Below are 14,234 nucleotides of genomic sequence, written 5' to 3'. Positions count from 1 at the left end.
TGATCACCGCCACGCGATAGGAGGGTGCGCGGACGTACGAACCACGGGGAGTGACCACGCACAGACGTGCGCGCGCGCAACTGGGCTGGAATGGAGATGACGCTGGTCTCGCCCTCTTGAAGGAACGCGTTTGTAAACCGACCGAATGCACCGATTCTCCATTCCTACACTCAAGCACGTGTTAAATCCTGGAAAAGCACGTGTCCTCCTGTCCTAAATGCTACATTTTATTTGGCCATCAAAACCAAATTGTACTGGAATCCCACACATCCCACACAAAATCTAATTAAGGCCATTTATGGGCATATTACAGATTGTGTGTGTGGACCATCCATGTGAAATCAAGTATGATTGTTGACCAATCAACCATTGGTCTTTTGAAAGACCCCCCTCCCATTACATAACATAGGTGAGAAAGTTCAAATCGATCAGCAGCATGCCCTAGTTTTTTTTAACCACTCAATACTTATAAACCCACATGCCAATCAATCAGGCTGTGTGTTTGTGTGTGTGTGTGTGTGTGTGTGTGTGTGTGTGTGTGTGTGTGTGTCTGTCTGTCTGTCTGTCTGTCTGTCTGTCTGTCTCTTTGTGTCTCTCTCTCTCTCTCTCTCTCTCTCTCTCTCTCTCTCTGTGTGTGTGTGTGTGTCTGTCTGTCTCTTTGTCTCTCTCTCTCTGTGTGTGTGTGTGTGTGTGTGTGTGTGTGTGTGTGTGTACAGAAGCTGGGGTCTCAGATGAGATGAAGTGGAGGTCAGGTCACTCAGACCACACATATGCATGTCTCTGAGGCCACGAGCCAGCCGCAGCCTGCTATCGGTCCTGAATGGTTTCAGTGTTTCCTTTTCTGCAGTGCAAAGTGTTCCACAGCCTATCTACAGATATAAAGATGAAAAGACAGTCTGTCCCAGATCACATCACTTGCCACTGCATCTCCCAACCAGCTGAATCAGTGTGTGGAGACCAAACTGTTCCATACTGTCCCCTGTCCAACACTCACATTCACTCCCCCGTTGCAACGATTGTATGAGCCTACCAAGTGGCCAGATCAAGCTATTACAATGCTATTACAATGCTATTACATTTCTATTTCCATGTCATTTCCATATACCTCTCCAATCCTGTACTGTAGATTAGTAAAGGGGAATTATGATGGGTCTAAGGAATAGGGTCCAGAGAACTGTTTGGGATGGGGCCTGTACCTCCCAGTCCTGTTGGTCAGTGAGGGGGAGTCTTAAAGGGTGTAAGGGATAGGGTCCAGGGAACAGTTTGGGATGGGGCCTGTACCTCCCAGTCCTGTTGGTCAGTGAGGGGGAGTCTTAAAGGGTGTAAGGGATAGGGTCCAGGGAACAGTTTGGGATGGGGCCTGTACCTCCCAGTCCTGTTGGTCAGTGAGGGGAAATCTTAAAGGGTGTAAGGGATAGGGTCCAGGGAACAGTTTGGGATGGGGCCTGTACCTCCCAGTCCTGTTGGTCAGTGAGGGGGAGTCTTAAAGGGTGTAAGGGATAGGGAACAGTTTGGGAGGGGGCCCACAGTGACCCTGCAGCACCATTGCTGCGTGGGACTGGTCGTAGTGGAGGTGGACATGATGAGACTTGTAAACCTTGACATGGCTGCTGCCTCGTTAGTAAACAACCCACATCAGGGCTTATGGTGTCCTGCTGTGGAAAAAGCAAATAGTCAAATGTTATGTTTGTGCCAAAAGAAACAACCGTAGGGGCAGTGGTAGGGTGGGGGGTTAGGGGGTGGGGGTGGGGGCACCCAGATGAGTCGACAAACAAGCATTCACAGAACACACAGGTGGGCAGGGAGGGTTTTAGACGACAGAACCTGATCCCTCTGTTACTGTAGCTTACACCTCACCCCATCCTGACCACTGTTCCTCTGTTACCCACAACACACACACACACACACACACACACACACACACACACACACACACACACACACACACACACACAGCTGACAGACAGACAAGCTGCCCACTGAGGAGTGTACACAAGGAGAACAAGCGTCTTTCTCTCACTGGGAAACACATTGTACCCACTGAGAGATTAGCTCAGGTGACATGTTTGAAGGGAGTAGCCTGACATTCTTAGCAAAAGCCAAATCTCTGTAGAAGATTAAAAGACACAAACAAAGTTACAAACTTAAATTCACTGAGTGAGACAGTGAGGTTACATTTACTGTACAGTACATATCCCTATATTGATTACATTTAAATCTATAAGCCTACAAACTTTATTTGATTGCTAATTATACTTATACAGTCAATCAAGTCTCATATTCTTGTGAAAAGTGACCCCGTTTTCTCCTTGAAAATCCACACCACAATCTCTTTTCACCTGCCAATAGCGCACCACAAACCGGTTTGCAAATGCTCAACCATAGCACCATACACACAGCCCTGCACACACACCCTCTAACTACATGCATTCACACACACACACACACACACGCACACACACACACACACACACACACACACACACACACACACACACACAACCCCTCAGTGGCCCCTCGTTGTAAACACTGTGATATTCTGACCAACTGCAGAATCCTATTCTTTGCAGGCAATGACATCAGTGGCATCTAAAGCTCTCTGGCATTGTCCAGCCCATTGGAGCTCTTTAGCAATGTAATCGCCAGTGAAATGGCCACAGGCTACAGGGCTAAAAACTCAAGTCAGCAACTGGTCAGCAAATCACAATTCAAAGCTTTAAATAGTGGAATTGCTCCGTAAGCAATGCATGCTGGTCTGGGGGGCGTTGTGGAGCTGGTAGGGGCGAGGGGAGGCAGGAGAGTTAGGCAGTTAGAGGGCTTTGGAAGTGTTTGGGAAAATCTCTTTATGACACGTGTAAATAGATCGGTTTTAGACTTGGGTAAACAGAGAGAGAGAGAAAAACTCATCCACACCGTTAAAATAACAGAATCTGTGTGTAAAGGGGGGCCAGGGGGGGCGAACATAGACGGGGCGGGGGGGGGGGCTGACGTAGACAAGCAGAAGATTTAATTTAGAATCACCTGAATGGTGTTAGTCGTGCCAGAGCAAAGAGTAGGCTCAGTGTACAGCCTTCAAATGCCAGGGGTGTGTGGAAGATGTCAATGTGATTTCCTAGAGAGATAGTTCTGGGCATGCCTCTGTCCAAACAGATAAACAGTAAATCCATGGATGTGATTTTAATCTACTCAGCTCATAAACCCAGCCGTATCATGTTTGTGTAAAGATTGAAAAAGTAATAAAGTTGCCTATGAAGTCAAATGATATCAAAAGTAATTTTGAGGCACGCAAATCTTAACCTTAACGTAAGATTTGGGTTAAGCATAAGGTGCAAGGTTAGGGGCAAGGTGAAGGTTAGGGCAAGGGGTGAGGATAGTGGTTAATTCAAAAGATCAGATTTCAGAGAGATATCCATCTATTGACCACCCAATGATAATAGGCTCCTATATCATAACTTTGCAGCATGGCCGTCTAGTGACGACCCAATGATAGATGGCTCCTATATCATAACTTTGCAGCATGGCCGTCTAGTGACGACCCAATGATAGATGGCTCTCATATCATACCTTTGCGAGGACCCTCTGGTGGGCTAGGAGGGCAGACTCTCAGCATCATGGAGGCTGGCTGGAGAGAGGAGAGAGGTCAGGAGCAGGCCAGAGAGAATAGAGGGAGACATGAGTGTTGCTGTCACTCAGTGTTCCCAGCACGGCTGCTGCATCGCAATGCTGCCGGTCTGAATGAGAAGCATCTGGAACAATTACAATGGGTGTGTGAAAGTTCTACTGTACTGGACTCGCTGAGCAGGTGGAGAGGCAAGGAGTGTGATCCGCAATATACAAGCTGCTGGCTGTTACACATGCACATACAGTAGGTGTGTATTTTTCCTGTGGTAATGTTCTCTCTGCGCAAGATCTTTGGTTTAAAGACCATACACAAACTCTAGAATCAAACTCAGTTGATGTGAAAAGTTCTCAAACGTTTTAAAGCATTCGAGCAAAGATAAAGAAGGCAAGAGAGAGGAAACAATATCTGACCTGAATCCTATTGGTGGTATTGAGAAGCACCAGGGAGAAAGTAGCCTGTCTGTGCGCACGTTTCACAATGCGGCCTGAGGCCTGAGCCGTGTCAAAACGTCCCCAGAGAGAGAGAGAGCTCACTCACATGCGTTACTCAGTGAAAGCGCCACCTAGTGGCAACTCCATCAGAATGACCTTCTATTCTCGTTTTCTTCACAGCAAGTGATGATGAACATTTTACAGTGTTTCCTACAGTATCCACTTATAACTTCAATGTGCTGACTTCAAAGGCTCGCAGGTGCCTTTGCCTGCATCTGCGAGCCTTTGAAAACAATGACACGAAATGAATCAAGAGAAGGTGTCTCTCACTTTCAAATTCTGTTACAAGTTGTCAAAAAGTCACACATTGAGTACCTTGCTACCACGTGTGTTTGATGCCGTTTCTCATTCCATTCCATGCATCACAATGAGCCTGTCTTCTAATTTCTACCTTCACGAGCCTCCCCCTGATAAGGCTGTGACCCCATCCCTACACTGGTGATTCACTGTAGAGGGGATGTTTGCCAAGCCAGCTGCTGCTATCTCACTCACTCAGGGAGGCAATGGGCCGTTTCACTATTATCACCTCCACTGAGTCTCCCAAGCTGCTCTGCATGAGTGTGTGTGTGTGCGTGTGTGTGTGTGTGTGTGTGTGTGTGTGTGTGTGTGTGCGTGTGTGTGCGTCTGTGTGTGTGTATGCGCGTGTGTGTGTGCGTTTGCATCTCTGTGTGTGTGTGTGTGTGTGTGTGTGTGCGTGTGTGTGCGTCTGTGTGTGTATGCGCGTGTGTGTGTGCGTTTGCGTCTCTGTGTGTGTGTGTGTGTGTGTGTGTGTGTGTGTGTGTGTGTGAGTGTGCGTTTGTGTGTGGAATACTTAAAAGGAAGGCCATGAGATGGTGTATAATCTGGTAGGCTATTCAGTGAGTTTATGACACTGAATATGACTTCCATTGGGAGTCTTTCTCTCCCAAAAAGAAGGAAAGATACCACTGCATGTACCATCTTGTTGAGTATACTACACCAACACTACTGCCCTTGGGGAAAACCAAATATTCAGGTTTCTCTTATGTACAATAAAAATGGGGGAGAATGCTAAGGTTAAGCAACTGTTCTAAAAAATAGTTGAAAAATTAATGCGGAAGGGTGGTCCCATGGATAGCTAGGTAGTGGAAATTTTTTTTGGGTTTTCGGGTCTGTGCCCCTGATAGGGTGTGTGTGTGTGTGGGGGGGGGGGGGGGGGGGGGGCAGGGGGATTAACCACACGCTGAGGTGAAGTTGCCCCCAGGCGACTCTGAATGATCTCGGATCAGCTTACCCTCCCTACATCATTTAACCATTAACTTGAGATACAGACACACTGATCCAAGATCAGCGCCTGCAGGCAGCTTCACCCTGCGTGCTTTAAACCAGAGATTGAAACCCAGCAACCCCCACTGTGGGATGAGCCTGTATAATCAACCCCTCCCAGTGAGAGGAGGGGCAGCTATGGGACAGGGGTGTGTCATACATGAAGCCCGCTGATAGTGCTGCCCTGCCCGCCTACTCCCCCCTCCCCAGAGATGACCTGACAGAACGTAAAGACAATAAGGGATTAACATGGCCAGCACTGTCGTTTGGGCGTCAAGCCTTATTTCTGCGTCAAGCCTTCCTCTTCGGGCTGTACAGCACCCCAAGTACACTTTAATCCAAACTGAAGTTCATTTAGAGTCGAGCACGGTTTTTCCTTATTTAGGACACAGAGACACACAAGGTTACACACTAATATTGATGCCATTATGCTTTTGATACATGTTCTTTGCGTTTCTTCTTAATCGTGTTATTGTTTAACAGTTCATCAGAGAGTGTAGCAGGTATGTGAGAAGAGCAATCATGAAATCATGTTTTGCAGCACACAGCGAATATTCATGGTGAATTTATAATATACAGTCACTTTCAATTGCAAAATATATTTAAATAAAATACAAAGTAAATTCATCCCTGCGTGTCTGTAGACAGCCTAACTTTTCAGGTGACATGTGATCATTCGATCCCATCTAGTGGCCGCTTCTACAACTGCAGCATTGTACAAAGTGTTCTTGGTGAATGACATGGTTGTATTACTGTAGGGGTTGCAGTGCTTTAGGTTTTCTTGGTGAATGATATGGTTGTATTACTGTAGGGGTTGCAGTGCTTTAGGTTTTTCATAAATGGTCGTGGGACAACGAGAACAAGGGTTCAGGATTCACAATGAAAATAACAGCTTCGTTTATGCGAACATCAGATAAAACCATTTTGTACAATGTGCTGGTGTTTTCAATGGGTACAAGATGATATAAAAATGTAGGAGGAAATGATATGAACATATCATGACATTTTGCACATATACAAATTGGATGACAAAAGTGATATAATAATATAATTATAATGATTTATTATTTATAATAAATGATAATGCATTATTATATAATTCAAATGTTTCTCAATCAGACAGGGATCATGCTGAAGGAATTCCGAGCCCGGAGGTGGTGGACTCCAAACTTGCGCAAGCGTGCTTTCTTGGTTGATGATGTGACGTCATTCGGAAAATGTGTAATTTTTTCACTACATAATCTGCACTCAGTGTCGGACTGAATGTGCGGGACGTTCTCCGCTACTTTAGAAGTGACACGAGTTCCTGTCATACAATTGGTACAAACGTATTGGCTTCTTCCTCATTGGGCTTGTTTCAGAGATGGCACTAAATGGCAAAGTCGCGCTTGTGACTGGTGCAGCGCAAGGCTTGGGAATGGGTTATTCTGAAATTCTTCTGCAAAACGGAGCAAAGGTAAGACTTGCGGTGGGCATTCCCTGTTCATTAATAAGCGTCGTCTTTTCAACTCTCTTGTAAATGTATAATAGTTTACTTTAGTCAAGCAAATTAAAATAAACTAATAAGGATGAATAATTAATAAAATAATACACATTTTTAAAACATCATGAATAGACTTTTTAGATTTAGAATCAACTTTATTGTCATTGTGCAGAGTACAAGTACAGAGACAACGAAATGCAGTTAGCGTCTAACCAGAAGTGCAAAGTGCAGTGTGAACAGTATATACAGGTAGTGCAGTATATGAGCAGTATAGTAGTGCAGTATAGTATAAGTAGTGCAGTGTAAGCAGTATATGACTAGATCTAGTCAATGAAACATGATCTGCTTTCATATATGCTGCTTCGTCTGAATGTTTTAGGTCGCCCTGCTAGATGTGAATGAGACAGTCGGGAACGAGTTGAAGGCTGTCTTTGATAAGGAGTATGGACCAGACAGAACTCTGTTTTGTAAATGCGACGTCGAATCAGAGGAACAATGTAACGGTAAATGTCCTCCCCACCTTTCATCGACATTCAAACTGGAGTAAACTTATTTAATCAGTTGTCCTGATAAGGTTTTAACTATTAAGATAACAGATGTCCTTGAAGGTGTGGTCAACATTCTTCATGAGACACAGGGACACACAAACAAACGATGAGTCAGATTAGCCATCAGGGCAGACCGCTCTTGTTTATTCAGCTACATTCTTAAGCACTGAAAATCATGTTGTCTCCTAAAGTCTACAGAGAGTTTGGTTTCTTCATACTTATTGTTCAGTGGTTTCAGAAAGATGTTGATACTGTACAACATTTTTGCAGCCAAAAATAATCACCAATTCACTCAAATTAGTCTTCCATTGACAGCTGCCTTTCAGAAAACTGTTGACACGTTCGGGGGCTTGGACATTGTGTGCAACAATGCTGGCATCATCAATGAGAAGCAGTGGGAGAAGACTGTGTCTATAAACCTGGTAAGACTGGGGAAGGGCTGTTTATTCTCTTTACATCAGTACCAGAAGTTAGTCCTGACTCTCAATCCCAACACTATGGTAACATGTAAACACCACAGGACAGGCCATCTCTCCTATACACTTTACAAGGCTTGCTTTTCGGATAGTTGATAATACATCAAACCTATATGGCGCTTATCTAATGGAGGTCATGGAGAACAGGGGTTATGGTTGTTTTAATACATGACTGTTCAGCCTGTTTCTGGTTTATTTGTGTTGAATGTGCCAGTTTTGTGGCTGTTCTGTATCTTATCAGTTGACCTACTTTTGTATTACTTTCCCTCGCAATGTTTTTATGAGTTAGTTAGTTAGTTAGTTAGTTAGTTAGTTAGTTAGTCCAGTTGGGACTGCTTGTGCTCGTATGCTAGGTGCTGTACAAAGGAAGTGCACTGCTATTATTATTATTATTATTATTATTATTATTATTATTATTACAAGTCCACTGCTATTACTGTCGTATCAATGGCTGACTTGTGATGTTCTTCTAGCATTGTGACTGCCAACAGCCCCTGGTCCTACCAGACATTACTTTTTCTCATGATGACCGATGGATAGATGATTCACTCACTTAAACAAATGCATTTGTTGTCAGTCGCTTTGGATAAAGGCGTCTGCTAAATGCCATGAATGTAAAATGTAAATGTAATAAATGTAAATGTAATAAATGTGTGTCAGAATGGCGTGGTGAGAGGAACCTACCTGGCTCTTGAACATATGAAGAAGGAGAATGGGGGTCGCGGGGGGGTCATAGTCAACATGGCCTCCATGGCAGGTACAGCACCACGGTCCACTGTCCATTATACAGCACCACGGTCCACTGCTATTATACAGCACCACAGTCCACTGTCCATTATACAGCACCACGGTCCACTGTCCATTATACAGCACCACAGTCCACTGTCCATTATACAGCACCACGGTCCACTGTCCATTATACAGCACCACAGTCCACTGTCCATTATACAGCACCACAGTCCACTGCCCATTATACAGCACCACAGTCCACTGTCCATTATACAGCACCACAGTCCACTGTCCATTATACAGTACCACAGTCCACTGCCCATTATATAGCACCACAGTCCACTGTCATTATAGTTCATTGTTATTTTTGCTCAGGGGAGGCACACTCAGTCCAGTATAGTTTTGTTTGTGCTGTATGTATCTGAGAGAAAATATATTTGTACCTCCCTAAAACATATGTTTACAGTAGAGTTGGACTTACAGAAGGAGCAGGACATTGAAGTTAGTATTCAGCCTACAGTGATGTGTATGCTTCCTCTGGTGACATTGACATGTTCACCCGTGTGTGTGTGTGTGTCTCCTCTGCAGGCCTGGGTCCTCTGCTGTGTGTTCCAGTCTACACTGCCACCAAACATGCCGTGGTGGGGTTCAGTCGGGCAATGGCGGTATGTTCTGTGTGTGTGTGTGAGAGAGAGAGAGAGAGAGAGAGAGAGGAAGTGCAGAGTTTGTCTACACAGACGACCAGGGTGACAGAAACGTCACCTTTTCCTTTCCATGCAATATGTAGCTTCCATTTCAACAGCTCAGCTCTGAAGTCCTCAGCCATCTTCTGCTTACTCCTATAGGGGAGAAGGTGTTTGTAGAACTGCATTTGGAACACCACAACAAGAGTGGAAGTACAATAACAGCAGCGAGGTTTAGACCACTCAGGCTGTCCTCTGTCCCCAGGGCCGGTGTAGGCTGGGCCTGATGCCTCTGTGTGTGTTCTGATTGATTGATTGATTTGATTGTTCTGACAGGATGTGTGCAAGGTGTCTGACTACGGTGTGCGGGTCAACGTCCTGTGCCCGTCGTTTGTCAAAACCGCCTTCCTGGCCTTCTTCGAGTCCGAGGAGACTGCCGGCCAGTTCATCCACCTGAAACCACTGACGGAGAAACTACTGGACCAGTTTGGTGTGCTGGAGTAAGTTGTCCCCCCACTCCCCCCCCCCTCGCTCACCTCCCCCTCCCACACCTCCCCCTCGCTCACCTCCCCCTCCCTCACCTCACCCTCCCTCTTCCTCCCTCACCTCCCCCTCCCTCTTCCTCCCCCTCCCTGCCTCCCCTACCTATTGTGAGCAAATGTGCCTGTGTCCTTATGTTACATCAGGCTAATGGCATCATACCTGTGTGACAGGGGAGGCTGGTGGAGGCAGAAATCGTGGGACGGGCTCATTGCAATGCATGGAATGAGCCCGTCCTCCGATTTCTACCTCCACCAGCCTCCACTGGTGTGTGACCAGCTCGATTCGAACACGGGTCTGCTGCACATGACAGGTTAAGCTAGCAATGTGCTTGGGGAAGCTAACATACGCCTTCAGTTCTTATGGAAACACTACTATCATGCAAATTGTTTGGGGGTTTTTGGTTAAGAATAACACACTAACATTTGCCAGTCAAATGTCAACAGTCTGAGTTTAGTCTAAAGCCTAAACCTACATTGCACAGAAGTTAGGTGGGGAAACAAAAGGCATTAATTACCCTGTGCATTTTTCCAGGTGTGTCCTCACTGCTGATTGGTTGAGGAGAGAGGACCCGGACCCTTCTCTACCAATCACCAACTCGGGGCACACCTGTGCTGTAGCATGACATGAGTTTAGGGTATGGCAAAAACATGTTGTCACTTGTCTCCCTCCAGGATTCCCGAGGTAGCAAAGCAGTTCCTGGAGCTGGTTACAGACGAGAGTCGTAATGGACAGGCCCTCGTCGTGAGTCCTAATGCGTCATACTATGCAGAGTTTAAGATGGCGGCTCCACCCAGTAGCTCAACTGATCCACCGGTTTAGCTTAGCAGACGGTCCCCTGCTCTTTGGGCCTTTACACACTACAGGCCCGAGCCGAACCGTACTGTGCTGGCTTGGATATTGTCTTTTCACATTCAGCACTGTTCCAGCTATGCTGAATGTGTGACCAGGCCAGCCCAGTACAGTCTGGGTCAGACTCAGCGATATAAATGTGAATTATTTTTTTTTGTAAGACATTGTAACTCAAGCTTTTCAAAAAGACCTGTAACACCTTCACTATACAGTCCAGGGTGCATGAGCTCATCAATGCTTTTTTTTGTTTACAATTAAATCATTAATTAGTTAATTCTCCATTCTCCTTTCTCTCGAAAATATCCCCCTAATCTGGATTCTTAAGGCTAGATAAAAGCATTAAGCCCCTCTAAGCATTTTGTAATGTTTGTATGTTTTTGTCTATTTATTTAAACCGGTACTGTCTTTACCAGACCCCACAGCTCAGCTGGTACAACTGTTGTGTATAGTGTGTATGTATGTGTGTCATACTGGAGGCTAATTTAGCCACACTGACTGAATGTGCTGCACTCTGCTGTCTTTAAGCTCACTCTTTAACTTCCTACACCACTGTTACCATGGTAACCCAACAAGACAAACTACGTTCAAGCTAAAGCTAAACAGTTTAAGAGGTGTCTTAACAGTTCAGAGGGGTATTTTAGGAGAATGGACATATACATGCGTCTATACATCTTTTTGTATCGAGAGACACCTACTTGATTATGAGTTATTATATGTTATCTGCTGTTTTTAATAAAAGGGGGCTCAACGTGCCAATGTGTAATCTGGTTGATCAGTCACATCAGTGATATCAAAGTAACTGGACTCCTCTCATTCAGAATGTAGTGTGTAATCATTGACCACAAGGTGCTGCTGTTTAGTTGGACATTGGGTCATTGCTGAATGACACTTTGTACTTGGTACTCTATGCACTTAAAATTTTTTATGACTGATTGCCAATTGTGAAATTGTTACGAAGAATGGGTGTTGCTTCTGAGTCTGCACAGGTGTTGCAGTTGCCCAGCCTGGCCCCACTAAGACACACACACACACACACGCATATGTTCACGTACACACGCATACAAAGTCCACACACACACACACACACACACACGCAGATGTTCACGTACACACGCATACAAAGTCCACACACACACACACACACACACACACACACACACACACACACACACACATACACACACACACGCATATGGTCACACACACATACACACATGCACATGGTCACACACACACACACACACACACACACGCATATGGTCTCACACACACACAAACACACACATGCACATGGTCACACACACACACACACACACACACACACGGTCACACACACACACACACACACACACACACACACACACACACACGCATGCATCCGGACACGCTCATACACATTTCTGAGGAGAGAAAGAAGGAGAAAATGACTTTCTAGACACAGCAGCAGAGGTTGGAAGACCCATAGGTCCCATTTGAGAATGTATAAAACAAACTCACATTAGAATCAATATGCGATCTGTCCTGGCTGGAGCTGGAGCTGGTGCGTCTGTGTGGTCACTGAGAACCTGTGATAAAACCGCTCTCACTGACCCACTGGCCCCTCATCACAACAACAGGGGGAAACGCTACCACCTGATTAACCCCAATACAGGAAATGAACAGAGTAAAGACACCTTTTCTTAAGGTGTGTGTGTGTGTGTGTGTGTGTGTGTGTGTGTGTGTGTGTGTGTGTGTGTGTGTGTGAGAAAGGTGGGGTCCAGCCAGGAGGAGTGTAAGAGGAGAAAGGGGGGTAGGAAGGAGGGGGGAGGGGGGGTAAAAAAGTCACAGATTTTAAATCAGTTCCCTGGCCCTTTAACAGGCACAACAGAAGCCCAGTGTGAGAGATCTGAACAAAGAGGTCTGTCGCGGCCGGCCCCAGCCTCAACCAATTAACATTCCTCCTGGCTTTATGACCCGGCCTAGGCCCGCCCCTTCACTCGCACCTCATAAAAGTCACCGACATCAATTCTTGTGAACCATAACTGTCATTATAATCCCATTAAAAACAACCCACTGAGCAATTTACAGTGTACACCGAGCCGAGCCTGCCAGCCGACAGGCTCGGGATGCCCTCCGTATCAGGAAAAAAAAAAACCTCCACAAACCCTACTAAACAAATGAGGAGGTTTATTGAGATTAATTTGCCAGGAATGACACAAGACAAGAGTGACACCACTGTTCTGGGTCCCCTGACTGTTGTTGGCCCTGGGTTCTAAATCTAGAACGTTCCTCCAGCTGGGGACAAGGCCAACGGAACAGGTAGCCCAGCGCTCTAATGGAACACCAGTCACCTCAGAAAATGGCCGCCTCTCCAGTGACGGTATTAGCATCATTAAGCCCCCAAATCTTCCTGTGATTAGTCCAACCTGTTTGCCGTTTTGAGTGTGGAGTCAGGGATTAGCAGCGTTAGGTATCAACAACTGAGCATGCAACTGGCATATGGAAACTTTGGCAGGCAGCATTGTACCAGTGCTCCGGGATCTAAGATCATAGGCAAATTATACTTCTCCTTTTCTATACAACTATTCATGTCCACTTCCTCCTCACACCCATGCAACTAACAGGAACTGTGGCCAGATATAGATGTTACTCTGTGTACCCATACTGCACAGCTCCTCCCTTAGATGATATTCTAGAACACTTATCTCATTGAGGAACACATGACGTGCATATGCTGCAATTAGATAATACACTAACCCAAAATGGTCATACCTTTTGAACCCATTTAGGAAAGTGCAAAAGTCCTGACTTCAGGGGAAAGTCTGAAGAATTGGGCCACAGCATAAGTCTGTCAAGTCGAAGTCTGGTGAGGTCAATGTGTGTGAGTGTGTGTGTGTGTGTGTGTGTGTGTGTGTGTGTGTGTGAGTGACTGGCAGACAAGGGCAGACAGCTAGAGAAGGCTAGAGGTGAGTCTCCTGATTAAGATAAGAAGGGAAGTGACGTCTGACAAGAATGTCACACAAACACACAACCTCTGGGATGTTAATCTCCCACATGGCTACCTCCTGTCGGCCTGCTCATCCTCAGATCCTGACCAACTACCCTCTTACCCCTTCTCCCCAATATCCCTTCCCATGTTTTCCTAGACTCACCCTGTCTCTGCTGTGCCCCCCATGTCCAAGCCCCCACCTCACCTCTCTCCCCAATATCTTTCTAGACTCCCCTACCCCCCCCCCCCCCGCCCCCTTATGCCAACTTGAGGCCCCTCTGTGTACCCTACCACACAACCAACCCCATCCTCGGCCCATTTCTACCCCCCCACCTGTACCCCCCCACCTGTACCTCCCCACCTGTACCCCCCTGGGCGCTGACGTGCCTGAGGGGACGTGAACCAGGAGCGTAGCCATCTGAAAAGCACCGCCGTTAGAAACGCTAGAATAGCTGTAGTCGCCACGGCGTCCGGCAGCGCTTCAGACATCCTCCGCTGTGGCTCTCGTCCGTCTGGTGTCACCACGTGAACATATATACGCCGTTTATCTGACGCTTT

The 14,234-nt window shown here is 46.1% G+C and overlaps 1 protein-coding gene across 2 annotated transcripts; it reads left to right on the top strand.

Annotated features, from left to right (window-relative positions):
* Window positions 1-6,658: 6,658 nt before the first annotated feature.
* LOC310817707 (15-hydroxyprostaglandin dehydrogenase [NAD(+)]) lies at window positions 6,659-11,460 on the top strand. 2 transcript variants are annotated; one of them, XR_014554691.1, is made up of 8 exons: window positions 6,659-6,853; window positions 7,260-7,383; window positions 7,744-7,850; window positions 8,565-8,661; window positions 9,222-9,298; window positions 9,653-9,816; window positions 10,531-10,736; window positions 10,838-11,460. XR_014554691.1 is itself a non-coding variant. In XM_083688383.1 (7 exons), the coding sequence occupies exons 1-7, from the start codon at window positions 6,761-6,763 to the stop codon at window positions 10,676-10,678; spliced, it is 810 nt and encodes a 269-aa protein (XP_083544509.1). In that variant the 5' UTR covers window positions 6,659-6,760; the 3' UTR covers window positions 10,679-11,460. The 2 variants fall into 2 exon arrangements, 1 of the variants encoding a protein (XP_083544509.1); XM_083688383.1 differs by having other exon boundaries at window positions 10,531-11,460.
* The last annotated feature ends 2,774 nt before the right edge of the window (window positions 11,461-14,234 follow it).

This window comes from Argentina silus, assembly GCF_951799395.1.
Source record: "Argentina silus genome assembly, chromosome: 2".
Lineage (NCBI taxonomy): Eukaryota > Metazoa > Chordata > Actinopteri > Argentiniformes > Argentinidae > Argentina > Argentina silus.
Note: the sequence above shows the minus strand (reverse complement) of the source record. Positions and strands in the feature narration are given on the sequence as shown.

Coding starts and splice junctions, on each gene's coding strand:
- LOC310817707 (XM_083688383.1), top strand. CDS start 6,761: ATGGCACTAAATGGCAAAGTCGCGCTTGTGACTGGTGCAGCGCAAGGC. Junction 6,854..7,259: donor TTCTGCAAAACGGAGCAAAG/GTAAGACTTGCG, acceptor TGAATGTTTTAG/GTCGCCCTGCTAGATGTGAA. Junction 7,384..7,743: donor ATCAGAGGAACAATGTAACG/GTAAATGTCCTC, acceptor TTCCATTGACAG/CTGCCTTTCAGAAAACTGTT.